The sequence below is a fragment of the Artemia franciscana genome, unplaced genomic scaffold (assembly GCF_032884065.1).
Source record: "Artemia franciscana unplaced genomic scaffold, ASM3288406v1 PGA_scaffold_51, whole genome shotgun sequence".
Lineage (NCBI taxonomy): Eukaryota > Metazoa > Arthropoda > Branchiopoda > Anostraca > Artemiidae > Artemia > Artemia franciscana.
The window spans coordinates 172705-185767 of NW_027062692.1; the positions used below are offsets into that span (position 1 = coordinate 172705).

The following is a 13063-nucleotide window of genomic DNA, read 5'->3' on the forward strand; positions in this document are numbered from 1 at the left end:
ATAGGGAATGCGATGCATTCTCAAGGAATGTGCAATATAAAATTATTGGACCAAAACTTATGTCACTAATGGGTGAAAAGAATCCTGAACGGAAATATTGCCCTTAGCCACCAGTTGTGCTTGTCGGGACAGGCGATCTGAAAATTTTTAAGTAAAAGTTGTGTAATGTTTAGCAGAGATGATAAAGGGTTGAAGTATAGGGAATTCAATGCATTTTCAAGGATTGACATTATGCCAATTTAAAATTATTGGACCAAAGCTTATGTTACTAATGGGTGAAAAGAATCCGGAACGGAAAATTTGCCCTTAGACACCACTTGTGCTTGTCGGGACAGGTAAGTAAAAGTTGTGTAATGTTTAGCAAAGATGTTAAAGGGTTGAAGTATAGGGAATTCAATGCATTTTCAAGGATTAACATTATGCCAATTTAAAATTATTGGACCAAAGCTTATGTTACTAATGGGTGAAAAGAATCCGGAACGGAAAATTTGCCCTTAGACACCACTTGTGCTTGTCGGGACAGGCGATCTAAAAATTTTTAAGTAAAAGTTGTGTAATGTTTAGCAAAGATGATAAAGGGTTGAAGTATAGGGCATTCAATGCATTTTCAAGGATTAACATTATGCCAATTTAAAATTATTGGACCAAAGCTTATGTTACTAATGGGTGAAAAGAATCCGGAACGGAAAATTTGCCCTTAGACACCACTTGTGCTCGTCGGGACAGGCGATCTAAAAATTTTTAAGTAAAAGTTGTGTAATGTTTAGCAAAGATGATAAAGGGTTGAAGTATAGGGAATTCAATGCGTTTTCAAGGATTAACATTATGCCAATTTAAAATTATTGGACCAAAGCCTATGTTACTAATGGGTGAAAAGAATCCGAAACGGAAAATCTGCCCTTAGACACCACTTGTGCTTGTCGGGACAGGCGATCTAAAAATTTTTAAGTAAAAGTTGTGTAATGTTTAGCAGAGATGATAAAGGGTTGAAGTATAGGGAATTCAATGCATTTTCAAGGATTGACATTATGCCAATTTAAAATTATTGGACCAAAGCTTATGTTACTAATGGGTGAAAAGAATCCGGAACGGAAAATTTGCCCTTAGACACCACTTGTGCTTGTCGGGACAGGCGATCTAAAAATTTTTAATTAAAAGTTGTGTAATGTTTAGCAAAGATGATAAAGGGTTGAAGTATAGGGAATTCAATGCATTTTCAAGGATTGACATTATGCCAATTTAAAATTATTGGACCAAAGCTTATGTTACTAATGGGTGAAAAGAACCCAGAACGGAAAATTTGCCCTTAGACACCACTTGTGCTTGTCGGGACAGGCGATCTGAAAATTTTTAAGCAAAAGTTGTGTAATGTTTAGCAAAGATGATAAAGGGTTGAAGTATAGGGAATTCAATGCATTTTCAAGGATTGACATTATGCCAATTTAAAATTATTGGACCAAAGCTTATGTTACTAATGGGTGAAAAGAATCCGGAACGGAAAATTTGCCCTTAGACACCACTTGTGCTTGTCGGGACAGGCGATCTGAAAATTTTTAAGTAAAAGTTGTGTAATGTTTAGCAGAGATGATAAAGGGTTGAAGTATAGGGAATTCAATGCATTTTCAAGGATTGACATTATGCCAATTTAAAATTATTGGTTCAAAGCTTATGTTACTAATGGGTGAAAAGAATCCGGAACGGAAAATTTGCCCTTAGACACCACTTGTGCTTGCCGGGACAGGCGATCTAAAAAGACTTCGATCCCTACAAACATTAAATTTTTGAATCTGAATATATTGAAATGGCAACTTTACACCATATTTAAATAATTTCAATAGTTTCTGTCATCGGACATAGTGACATTGCTTATGTCACATAGTGACATTACTTATGTCACATAGTGACATAAGTATCACTGGTATTGTTTGCCATAGCACAACTATCATCCGCTTGTGAAAAAAAAGTGTTATCGTTTTCTTATCATAGGATAAAAGGGCTTGGTCTTGTGCATCATTAAACGCTGCTGGTTGTTTATGTGCGTGATGGTTTTATCTATTGAGGTCGATTTTCCGTGGGTGCGATAATATATCGACGTAGTTTTACGCAATTCACATTCATCTGAATATTTATTAGCAATATTAGTTAAACATTATTTGAAAAACTACCGTTTTTGTTTTGTTTTGGGGGAGGGGGTAAAAAAACTTTAAAAACATACAAAAAAATTTGTTTATATGCATTTTTGTTAAGTTTTTACTAGTCGGACATTTTTTTGGGGGGGGGGGGTAATGGTCAACCCCCGTAACACCCCAACTTGGACACGGATTAAGTATATGGGTTAGGATGGTGACAAACCATGTTCCTAAATCGATAGTTTAAAAAACATTGACATATTGACGAATATTTGGAAATGATATGGAAATGATTTCAATTTGCTTAATATTCATTTCATAATATATTATAGTTACTTTAAAAATTATGTTTACTTCGATTGATTAAACTTTACAAAGTGTAGTAGTAAATCAATGCTAATCAAAGCCAATGAAACAATTTGGAAAGTGATCGGGAAAAAAAATGTAACTTTCATATCATGCCCGTATATTTTCTTTTTTTTTTTATCGGGTGGTTCAGAAGAATGAGAAGTGATCCGAATATCCGAAGAAGAAGAAGAACCCCTGAAATTTAGAATTTTTGCTGCATACGTCCCTGAAACAACTCCTAAAAAAGAAAAAAAAATACGCGGAAGTTATTTTCAAAACTTATATGCATACCCGGGAACCTGGTAATTTTCCTAGAAATATCCCGCAATTACCTAAATTACATATCCAGAGGGAATTAGACAACCCTATTAGTAATATTCTGGATTTTATTTGTGTTTTACAATACTGATGATGTAGAAATTGGTTGCTTTTGCAGGCCAATTGAAACAATTTGAAAAGTGAAGGGGAAAAAAAATATAACTTTCATAATAGAAACTCTTTAAAACTAACTGTTTGGAAACTGTTTAAAATATTTTAAACTAAGCATCATACTACTTTGATTGCAATTTGTCTAAGCATCACTATTTACTTTTCTTTGAATTTTTTTGAATTATTAGTTAATTGAAGGGATACTTACAAAGTTTTTTTAAGGCCGATTTTCCGTGGGTGCGATAATCTATCGGAGCAGTCTTACGCGGCTGCAACTTTGTATGAATATAACTATCCATTGAGGCAATTTCCTTGAAACCATTGACCTTGCTGAGGATAATATGCAGCGAAAAGAATAATGTTTGGGTTTTAAGGGGAATACCTCTTCGGCCGTGAGGCAATTACATAGAGAAGTGTTGGCACTTATTGTAATGACGCACAAATCAGAGAAATCTTAGGTGACAAAAAATTTTGGTGACAAAAAAAAACTATGACAGTTTTTTTTTATAAACTGAATGAAAGATGATACTTCTGCCAATTATGGTTGCAGCATTAGTTGTCACCTAGTAAAGAGTGAACCACGGTAAATCGTAACCTAATGTTAAAAACCTGATTTTTACAAAAAAGAAAACTGATTCGAGAAAAAAAATCTCTCATTAAAGAATTTTCAGGAATGATAATTATTATATCAATTTAACTCAACAGTAAAGTTAGTTGCTGAAAGAGGTTTTCGAGGACTGAAAGTGCTTGAGTTCCCTCAAAATCATGGCTGATCCAGACGGCAAATGTTTCATCGGAATAACCATTGCCTAAAACTCTAAACTGAAGACTTATAGTCCTCGACCTTGAACAACAGGGAAAATCACTTCTGCATGAATCGCACTGACGTGTCTCCTTCTTTCGGTCTGTTTTTCCCAGGAGTGATCTTGTCAAACTAGTTGTCGTAGAATATTGGGAGTGGGCACAATTGAACGGAAATGAGAAAAATCTAGTTCCGTTCTTGTGAACAAATGATATTGCGCCACGGATTTGAAAAAAAAATTGAAAACTAAAAAACCTTGCTTCTAAAGAAAAAACTGCGTAGTGAAAATAGTTCATTTGTTTTTTTGTTTTTTTTTTTTTGTTTTTTTGAAAACAACCGATTTTTTTCTGCAGCATCTGAAAGGTACTGGTGATGATACACTCAGAATCCATATCTTAGTGACAAAATTTAGCGTTTTTTTTTTTTCATGGCAAAATTTAAGGAGGTAAAAAACTACCCTCTCAGGATTTTCATATTGAAAAATTGCTGTTTTGGTATATTTTCATAGAAAAAAAAGATAATTTTTCCCCACTCCTTGGATATTCAAAAATATATGTCCCCCCCCCCAGATATAAAAATAGACAAAATTGTAATTGTAACATCACTGAATGCCATTTCAGCAGTTATTCGGGTTGTGGTAGATGAAGCCAAGACGTATGCCGAGATCACAGCGTTACCTGCAAAAAGCTCATTTTCATAAGATTCTTGAAAACTAGGGAGAGAGCCCTCATATTCGTATTGCTGAAGTTTTACTTAAAACTATAAACTAAAAAAGTATAATAATAAGACAGACTTACACTCATTCTCAAAGGATCATTATACTAATTTTATCATCATCATTATTCATTTATACTAAGTCATGTAAGTTCTCTTCCATGGAAAATCTCTTCAGAACTAAGCGTGCAGGATACAATTAAGACAGTTGGGTTCTCCAAAATTAGCTCTCCCCAAATTTTTTCAGAAGATCATCTTCTTGATCTAAACTTTGAAAGAACGTATAACATTCTGGGCTATAATGATTAAATATAACACTAAAAATAACAAGCCAATTAAACGTAACGAAGTACAAACAAAACTTCACCGTAAAAATATTTTTCAGTTTGATTACCAAGAAAAAGTACACAATAAATTGAATGTCGTATTTTAACAAAAACGCATGTTGACATTTTTGGTTTCATCTCCTAAATTAGACGGAGATCTTCCCATGTCTTGGTTGTCCAAATTTAAGAAACAACCAAAAGAAAATTATTTTTAACATAACGAAGTTTTCATACGGCTTAAAATGCATAGTGCTTAAAATGAACAAATTCTTTATATACAGCTCATGTCTACAAAGATAGCTCAAATAGACTAAATTGTGGTATTTAGTTGTTGTTTTTTTTTATTCTAAACTCTAGGGCTTTACTGAAAACCGAGCTTATATTCGTTTCTTCTAGCATTTTAATTGTATACTAAAAGTTATCGATTTTAAGTTTTGGCAAAGATTATTAAAAATCTTAAAAATTTGTATTTTATTATTTGCTGTTTATTTATGGGCTTGACTCCTCCTGGGAGAACATCATTTATTTTTCGATTCTATAAAGATAGGGAATTCTTATGAATCAGTTTATTTGAGCTAGTTTTGTAGATATGTGTTGCATAATCTGTGAAGCTGTGATTATTTAAACCTCAACTTTCCTCTTTACTCTCCTGACAAAAACTAAAAAAAAGAAAAATCAATAAAAACAATGAATATTTTGCAATTCCAACTTTTGAAACCGACTAAAAAAACGACAAATATATGTGTTCCCAGCTGTCTGAACACCTCAGTTAACTGAGGCTTATAATACCTAAGAATCTTTTAAGCTGCTTATTGGCAAGAGCTCTGCGTTCAATCAACATCAAGTCTATCCTGTCATAATTACTGAAAGTATAGGTCTTGGATGAGCTCTTAGTAAAACCATAAATTAACTTACCATAGGATATTCAAGAAAACTATTCATAATTCTCCCCGTGGATCCCTAGAATCCCCGGAGTCCCCATGAATCCCCTTTTCCCGGGGCCCTACACTCCCTAAAAACAGTCGAAATATCCTTGTTGCCTAATCCTTGGGGATCTCTATAAAACAAAAATTGCTGGCTTTGCGTTGAATTTTTGGACTTATTTCACAGAATAGTAATTTTTCATACAAAAAAGTTAACTCTAGTCTTTTTTTAGTGCAGAATATGAATTATAAAGAAAAAAAAGTGTTTTGTTGCCTTACGACACGACCTGCACACAAATTTCTCTGATTCAAGCAAAAATACGAGATACGTCTTTTGGTGATTCATATTTATCAAAGAAAACCCACTTGTTATGTTGGTTTTATTGTTTTTAATTTTTAGACTTTACATAGCTTTGAGAATTGTACGTAGCGAAATCCTTTTACTTCATTTATCCTGAATTACCCTGTTTCAGCTCAATCCAAGCACCAAAATAATAGCACATGCTTTAGTGTTCATTGTGAAAACTTTCGTACGTTTCACCAAAATTCCTGAATTGCTCCTAAGATTTTCACCTCATACAAACCGTCCTTTTTTGTTTTGTGTCTCCTTACTTTTACTACTTGTGGTTTATCTTGGTCTAGGCTAGTGCTGACATTGCATCTCTATACCACTAATTGTTGCACGCTAATTCTTCGTATGACAAACGAAATGTCTTTTTATTGATTAGTGAAAATTAACCTTGACTTGATGCCCACTTAATTGCACTATCTGTCTTGGCTTTTTTCTACAATTGGCTATGACTTGACTTTTCCCACAACTATTCCACTTTCCATTCAAAAAGCCAAGAATACTCCGTGAATGTAAAGCTGGCGATTGAACTCCATATAAAATTTAAACTTAAGGCTAAGAGATAATTCAATACCTTAGTATAATTTTGTCGTATATAGCGGTTTTTATTCTTTGTTTTCTTTCTTTTTGTATCCTGCAGTGAGAGGGTAGATGCAAATGACACAGAGCTCTATAATGAGCTAAGGTGAATAATTACCCTCGTTACGCCTATAAATTTCTGCTTTGTATTCCTAGTAAAACATTTATTAACATTCTTTAGACACTGTTTATTATTTTATTTTTCTTTCATATTTATATAAAGTGGACCGTATGTTAAATTGGTGAATATGCTCTGCTATTATATGTTAATATTCTCCTTTATTTCTTCTTTTATTATATGTTCTTACTAATTGTATCAACATTTCCTAGGAAAAGTTGAACTCGATAACCAGTGATCACGACCGTCTTGAACTTGAAGTTTTATGCTCAAGGTCAACTAGCCAGTATCTAGCAGCTAGTGTAACCTCCGAAGATTTCGATGCTGAGGCAGATGCTGCCATCTATAAGCAAAAATACGAAAGATGCTGTCGTGATTTAGAATTTATGAAAGAGAAACTTCGAGCTCAACACGAAGATGACCTTGATCAAATGGTTTCTATTAAGAAGCAACTGGAAAAGAAGGTAATAGTCAGGAAATGGAGCTTATGTCTAATTTCAAAATAGAAACACTTTCATTATCAGCACGTTTGAAACACTGTTCAAAGATTTCATTTCTAGTGTTTGGCGTTTCTTTGCATTTGTTGGTGTAATGATAACGTTAAATTAGTCTAAATAGGCGAAATCTGTATAGTAATAAGAAAGGTCTGGGTTCAGTTTGTGAAAAAAAACACGATTACTAAGCTTAAAAAGATACCAAAAACGTCAAATGCTAGATGGCGTGTGTTTTTTTTTACACTAGCACCCATTTCCACTGTTTTAAGTTACCCATACTTTTGGGGAACGCCTTCTTCATAGGCTTCTTCCTATTCATCCTAAGAAATTCGTTTCTTTTAAATGAATTTACAGTATCATTGTGTTGTAACTAAGAAACTTCACATTGACTAAAAGCAAATAACTAACTCCACAATGACTAAGAAAATAGAATAAGAGTTCTATAATGGAATATATAAATGCCCTATGGCTCTGTCAAAATATATTCTAAATTGACTCTAATTTCATCTTGTAACCAATCACCATATTTGACTTTTTGCCTGTATTTAGACATTTGTAATTGCTTTGATTAGTAGTCTCTCTATGGAATGTTTTCCGTGTCCGATCGAGTGTATTTGCCGTCTCTAGCTGAAATTCGTTGATTATTTGCTGTTTTCCTAAAATAATTTTTTAGTCTCTTCCAAAGAAAGAAGTGAATTCAGATGAACCACTAATTTTCAGCTACAACCATTTGATACGGTTCGCAAAAGCACACCTTGTATTGAAGCCAGAGGAAATTTCATGGAATTTTAATACTTATCATCTACTTTTAGATTGACCCCATTTACCTCCTGAATGAAAATATCGGTGATAGCCTATCCTTTCATTGATTACTCAAGTTGATAAAATACCCTCAGTTTTATACAAGTCAATTCAAATTGTGGGAAAATGTTAGCGTTAAATCTTAGGAATTTGAAATATGCTATATATGCTAAATATGCTTTATCTTTGTTAGGTTCAACGAGTAAGGATGCTTTTTTGAAGCAATTAGGCGAACTGAGATTTTAAAAATTAAGTACTCGTGTGGTAAGAAAAAAGATACCCCTAGCGAATTTTTGTTGGCTCTTATCTGTTAATTTAGTTTTTGTATAACATAATTTTTGTTATTCATATGCTTAAGATAGTTTCCATCAATTTAAGAACACTGATACCATAATATACGCAATTTAGGAATTAGGGTTCTTATGAGTTATTTTAGTGTGATTTATTTATCTTGACATGCTAATGTTATTCTTTAAGTTTGAATTCATTTTATTATTGAATTTAAATATTCATGACCAAGATCAAGTCACTAGACCCATCCTATTCCAGAAAACTTGTATAATGTCGTTGAAAAAGGAAATCCTGGGTTTCTCCCCCTTTCTCCTTTGCTCTCTTTCTCTTCTCTTCTCTCACTCTCTCCCTCCTTCCTTCTCTCTCCATCCTTCTGTCTCCTTCCTTCTATCTCCCTCCCTCTTTCTCTCTCTCTCGCCTCCTCTCTCTCCAAAACAGCAGATTGCACTGACTTTGAAGTAAGTACCAAAGATTCTGTAAGGCTCTTGGGTGTTTGGTCATGCAGTGAGCCAGGGGTGGTTTTAGTGAGGGACAGGGAGGCGCTTGCCACGAGGGCAGAAACTTTAGGGGGTGCAAAATTTAAGAAAAATGATCTAATGTTGGTAATTATTTTGTAATCTTAGAAATTTTATTTTTATTGAAATAAAGTAGAGGATTTACCTTTCCATTGTCATTTTATGCATATTTTACGAGAAGAGTAATTTCTTATGCACCGTACTACTACTTCCATATGTTTTTCTCAACTACGCTTTTCCCATTTGGTATTTTTGTCTCACCAACGATCAATCAATAAATTCGAGAATATGGCTCTAAAAATGATCTTTAGCTCTCCCTTTACTTCTTATGAAAATGTTCTATATCAGCTTTATCTGACTCCTTTTGAAATAATACGACATAAACTTATTACGGAATTTGAACTGAAACACCCGCAGTCCATATTTTATTCGAAGTCTCAGTGAGCCTTCAGGTAAATATAGAGGGAGATGTAGAAATTATGTCTGGTCTCTCTTCATTCAAAGGAATATTTTTGGACTAGGCTTGTAATCCAGGAACAACGGGTTGGTAGCTCACCTCTTACTGCAAAAATAAATTGTAATATAAAGTATTGCATTCATATGCTTACCACGCCAAAAAGTGGAGAGGGTCGCACTAAGATCTAACTCTAAATCTTCCTCAATTTCTTATTTGTATTCATTTTGAGTGTTTTCTCGTTTTTCTTTCGATAGGAGGGAAGAAGGGTGGTGGCATAACTTACTGCCAGTATCCATGGGAGATATCCTCCCTACCCAGGCAACTTAGAAACTAAACACTATACTAAACTAATTGAAAAAATATGCGTAGAGTTTGGCTTCTAAGGAATTTTAGTTGGGCAACACAAAGATGTTATAGTTACTTCGTGCAGTGTATAACTCGTTGCCTTTCCAGCTTGTTTTATTGCATGATGTTTTCCAAAAATCTTTTTGTGTTGGTTGTGAAAAGGTGAAAAGGTATTTGCTACCATGCGTTTTCGTTGTTGCTGTTTTTTTAGTGCCACCAGCCTACACTTCAAACTCCACTCTGTTTGACACACTAATTCATGCCAATTCACAGACCCCCAGCTTAACTAAATAACCGCCTTCCCACATTCCACACTCAATCCAAGTATCGATCCCTCGACTGATGATTTCATTCAATTTTGTTTTTATTATTCTTATTGACAAGCTCATGTTAGTTTTAAGCTATTGTAGTGAAGAAAGAAAGAGAGAAAGAGAAGAGAAATTATTTTCTTCACATACAAAACCAAGAAACATTTTTTACAAAATGCTGCCGCACCAAGTAAAACTTTACAGTTTTGTAGACGTATGCCAATAACAAGTAAAAATGTATATTCCATCAAAAATCACAACATAACCCTAATCAACTCAAACTTCAAATCAATCTCTCTTATTTAAAAAAAAAAAAAAAACACAATATTTAACCCTCCCCCCTAAAAAACCAAACAGCCCCAAAAATCTCCCTATACCACACTCCACGGACCCCTTCCCAGCCATTCCCCCTAAAAAAAAAAAAAAAAAAAAAAAAAAAAAAATTCTAACAAATACTCTTTTTTTTTTCTTAAATGAAAGCAGGTGTTCCTAATACTCACTGGAAACTTATTCCACATAATCATATTTATGCATAGAAGTATATTCTATTTCTGAAATGGCATAGTAATTATGAACTAACACGAGTATAAAGACAAGATGCTAAGGATATAGCCCTTATACTCTGCCTAACCTTGAGATACTACTCACAATGTATTACTGATTGTAAATTTTATGAAGAATGGCCAGCTTTTGCTAGAGATTTATTATGTCTAAATCTAACATAACACATTAAATATCTGCCGGAGACTGTTGGAGGTGTTAAAAGGGAAGGGCTCTAGTTCATCGTAAAGTGGAAATAAGATATATTCTTGAGAACTATGGCCGAAGGTTGAAACGTTAGTACTGCTCAGTTTTAAAAAATCGCTTATAACATATCCTTTTCGTAATAAATCTTAGTTGGTTTCACCTTTCCAAACTTTACAAGAGTCTAACTGTGCCCCATCTTCTTGCTATGTCCACCATTTGGATTTTTTTTCCTGCTTCAAATAAAAAAAATATTAACCGAATCTATTTTAAATTTGCCAAGTATCTTCTGCATCTGCCTCCTTGGACCGGTAATTCTTCTCTGATACAAAAATTTAAATTGATTCTGCCAGCAAACATTATTGATGAAAGAGTGGAGGATTTCAAATCCTCCGCTAGAAAAGTCAACCAGCAGTGGTCTTCCCTCTTCGTATACTATGTAGTTATGTTTGTGTTTGTTGGTTGTAATCTCTCTTTTCGTTGATTGTTTATTTTCTCTTTTCATTTTTTATTTTTTGTCTTACTCTGTCACTGGGGCTACATACCCTCTTTCAATTTGTTGACGGGTCAGAAATACATTGAATTGAATAATTACAAATATTTTTTTTAGCTGAACGACGCTTATGAAGAAGTTGAAGAACAGCGCCAGGTGGCAGCACAGTGGAAGCGAAAAGCTCAACGCCTTGTGCAGGAAGGAAACGACACCAAATTATTGCTAGAAGAGCAAGTGAATCGTAATGCCATCCTGGAAAAGAAGCAGAGAAAGTAAGTTTTGGTTCGTCAACAGTGTTTTCGGCTTTAATGGTCAAAATGTGTACTATTTAACTTCTGAGTATAAATTCATTTAATTATGGATGCTCTTTAATAGAAAAGCTGTACTTCACTAAGAAATGAGTTTAGCTTTCTAACCAAATAAGTTGAATCTTTAACGGCTGCAGTGGCCAATCTCCTTGCTATGCTTTTTCATTTTTTTATCCTTTTATATTTTCTGCTAATAATTGACTTTTAAGCTGTTTAATATTTAACAATCAACTATAAACTCAGAAGTTTTGATTTTTAAACGTTACTAAATGAGAATGGGTTTTTAAGTCTTCTAAATGCAATTCAGTGCCTTTTTCTGACGCTCAAGCTCACTTCCTCAAAATGCTTATTCTACAATTTCTTGAATTATTCTATTTTAGGCTTAGTAAAGGATCTGAGGATTCAATCGACCATTTTATTCAATAGAAAACCCATTTTCATTTAGTAACGTTTAAAAATCAAAATTGCTGAGGTTTTCTGTGGAGGTCCTCCATCTTGATGATTTTGTCAAGGAAGTCTTAAGTTGACAGTAGAATACAGCAAGTGACATTGTCCTTCAAAATTCCAAGCCCATCAGTTATCCCTTTTGTTTGCACCTTCAATCTGGATGTTCAGTTCTCTCTGAAAATCTCTGTTTAGGATGCAAGATATACAGTTAAGCAGTTTATCCTCCGGGTAATACAGTGCTTCAATTGCCAAGGTTTTGACCACATAGCTTCAAATCGCCGCAGAGGCAGAAGATGCCTACTATGTAGTGGACAACACACCCATAATGAATGTCCCCAATTCAAAACAGTAAAGCAAGATTAGGTATTCAAGTGCCCTAACTGCAGTGGTAACCATCCTGCTAATGCCAGGGAGTGTCCAGTATTCATGGAGAAGAAAGCAATGGTAACTTATTCTTTCACCAATAATGTCCCCATAAGAACTGCTGCTGAGGCCTCAAAGAAGGGACGCACTCGTAGATTAAATGTGTGAAATCAGAACGTTTTTATGTGTTAAATTGAGCTTTTAGTTTCTTAAAGGAGGAACTTAATCGTTAAAATATTATATGCGATCATCTCGAAATTCTTATTTTCGTCTTAAAGAATATCTAAAAATCTGTATACTTTATTCAATTCTTTTTTTGCAGGTTTGATAGTGATATGCAAAATTATCAAGAGGAAATCAGACAAGAAAAATCTGTGAAAGAAAAAATGCAAAAAGAGCGTGACTTTGCAATTTTAGAAAAAGAACAGATTGAACATGATTTGCAAGTGAGTTCACTCTATTATTTTATCTAAGTTATGATTTTAATTCTTCAGCTTCTTCGGGTGTATCGAATCAGGTTTACTTGAACCCCCCCCCCCCCGAAAAAATAGAGCCAAAGTAAAAAAAAAATAAATACGACTAAAATTTAAAAATTTCGAGTTGAATATGAATGAAGATTAGTGTTTTCAAAATAGGAGAAAATGGTAATTTAGTAATTTTAGGAGTAAATGGGAATTTCGTAACTTTCGTTAAAAATCTGTTCTGTTTTAAGTTTCAACTACTACGGGACGTGGTTCGGTCATTACTAGGTTTTAGCTTCTGCTCCAGTGACTGTCTGCG

General features: G+C 34.0%; 1 protein-coding gene across 1 annotated transcript in view; it reads left to right on the plus strand.

The window, feature by feature from the left end:
- Nucleotides 1-12771, plus strand: part of LOC136041945 (uncharacterized) — a 58037-nt gene extending 45266 nt beyond the window's left edge. The window contains exons 6-8 of the mRNA XM_065726759.1: nucleotides 6930-7181; nucleotides 11283-11437; nucleotides 12606-12771. Coding sequence (XP_065582831.1) covers nucleotides 6930-7181; nucleotides 11283-11437; nucleotides 12606-12756 — 558 coding nt within the window. The 3' untranslated portion in view covers nucleotides 12757-12771. The remainder of the gene's footprint in view (nucleotides 1-6929; nucleotides 7182-11282; nucleotides 11438-12605) is intronic.
- Nucleotides 12772-13063: the final 292 nt, after the last annotated feature.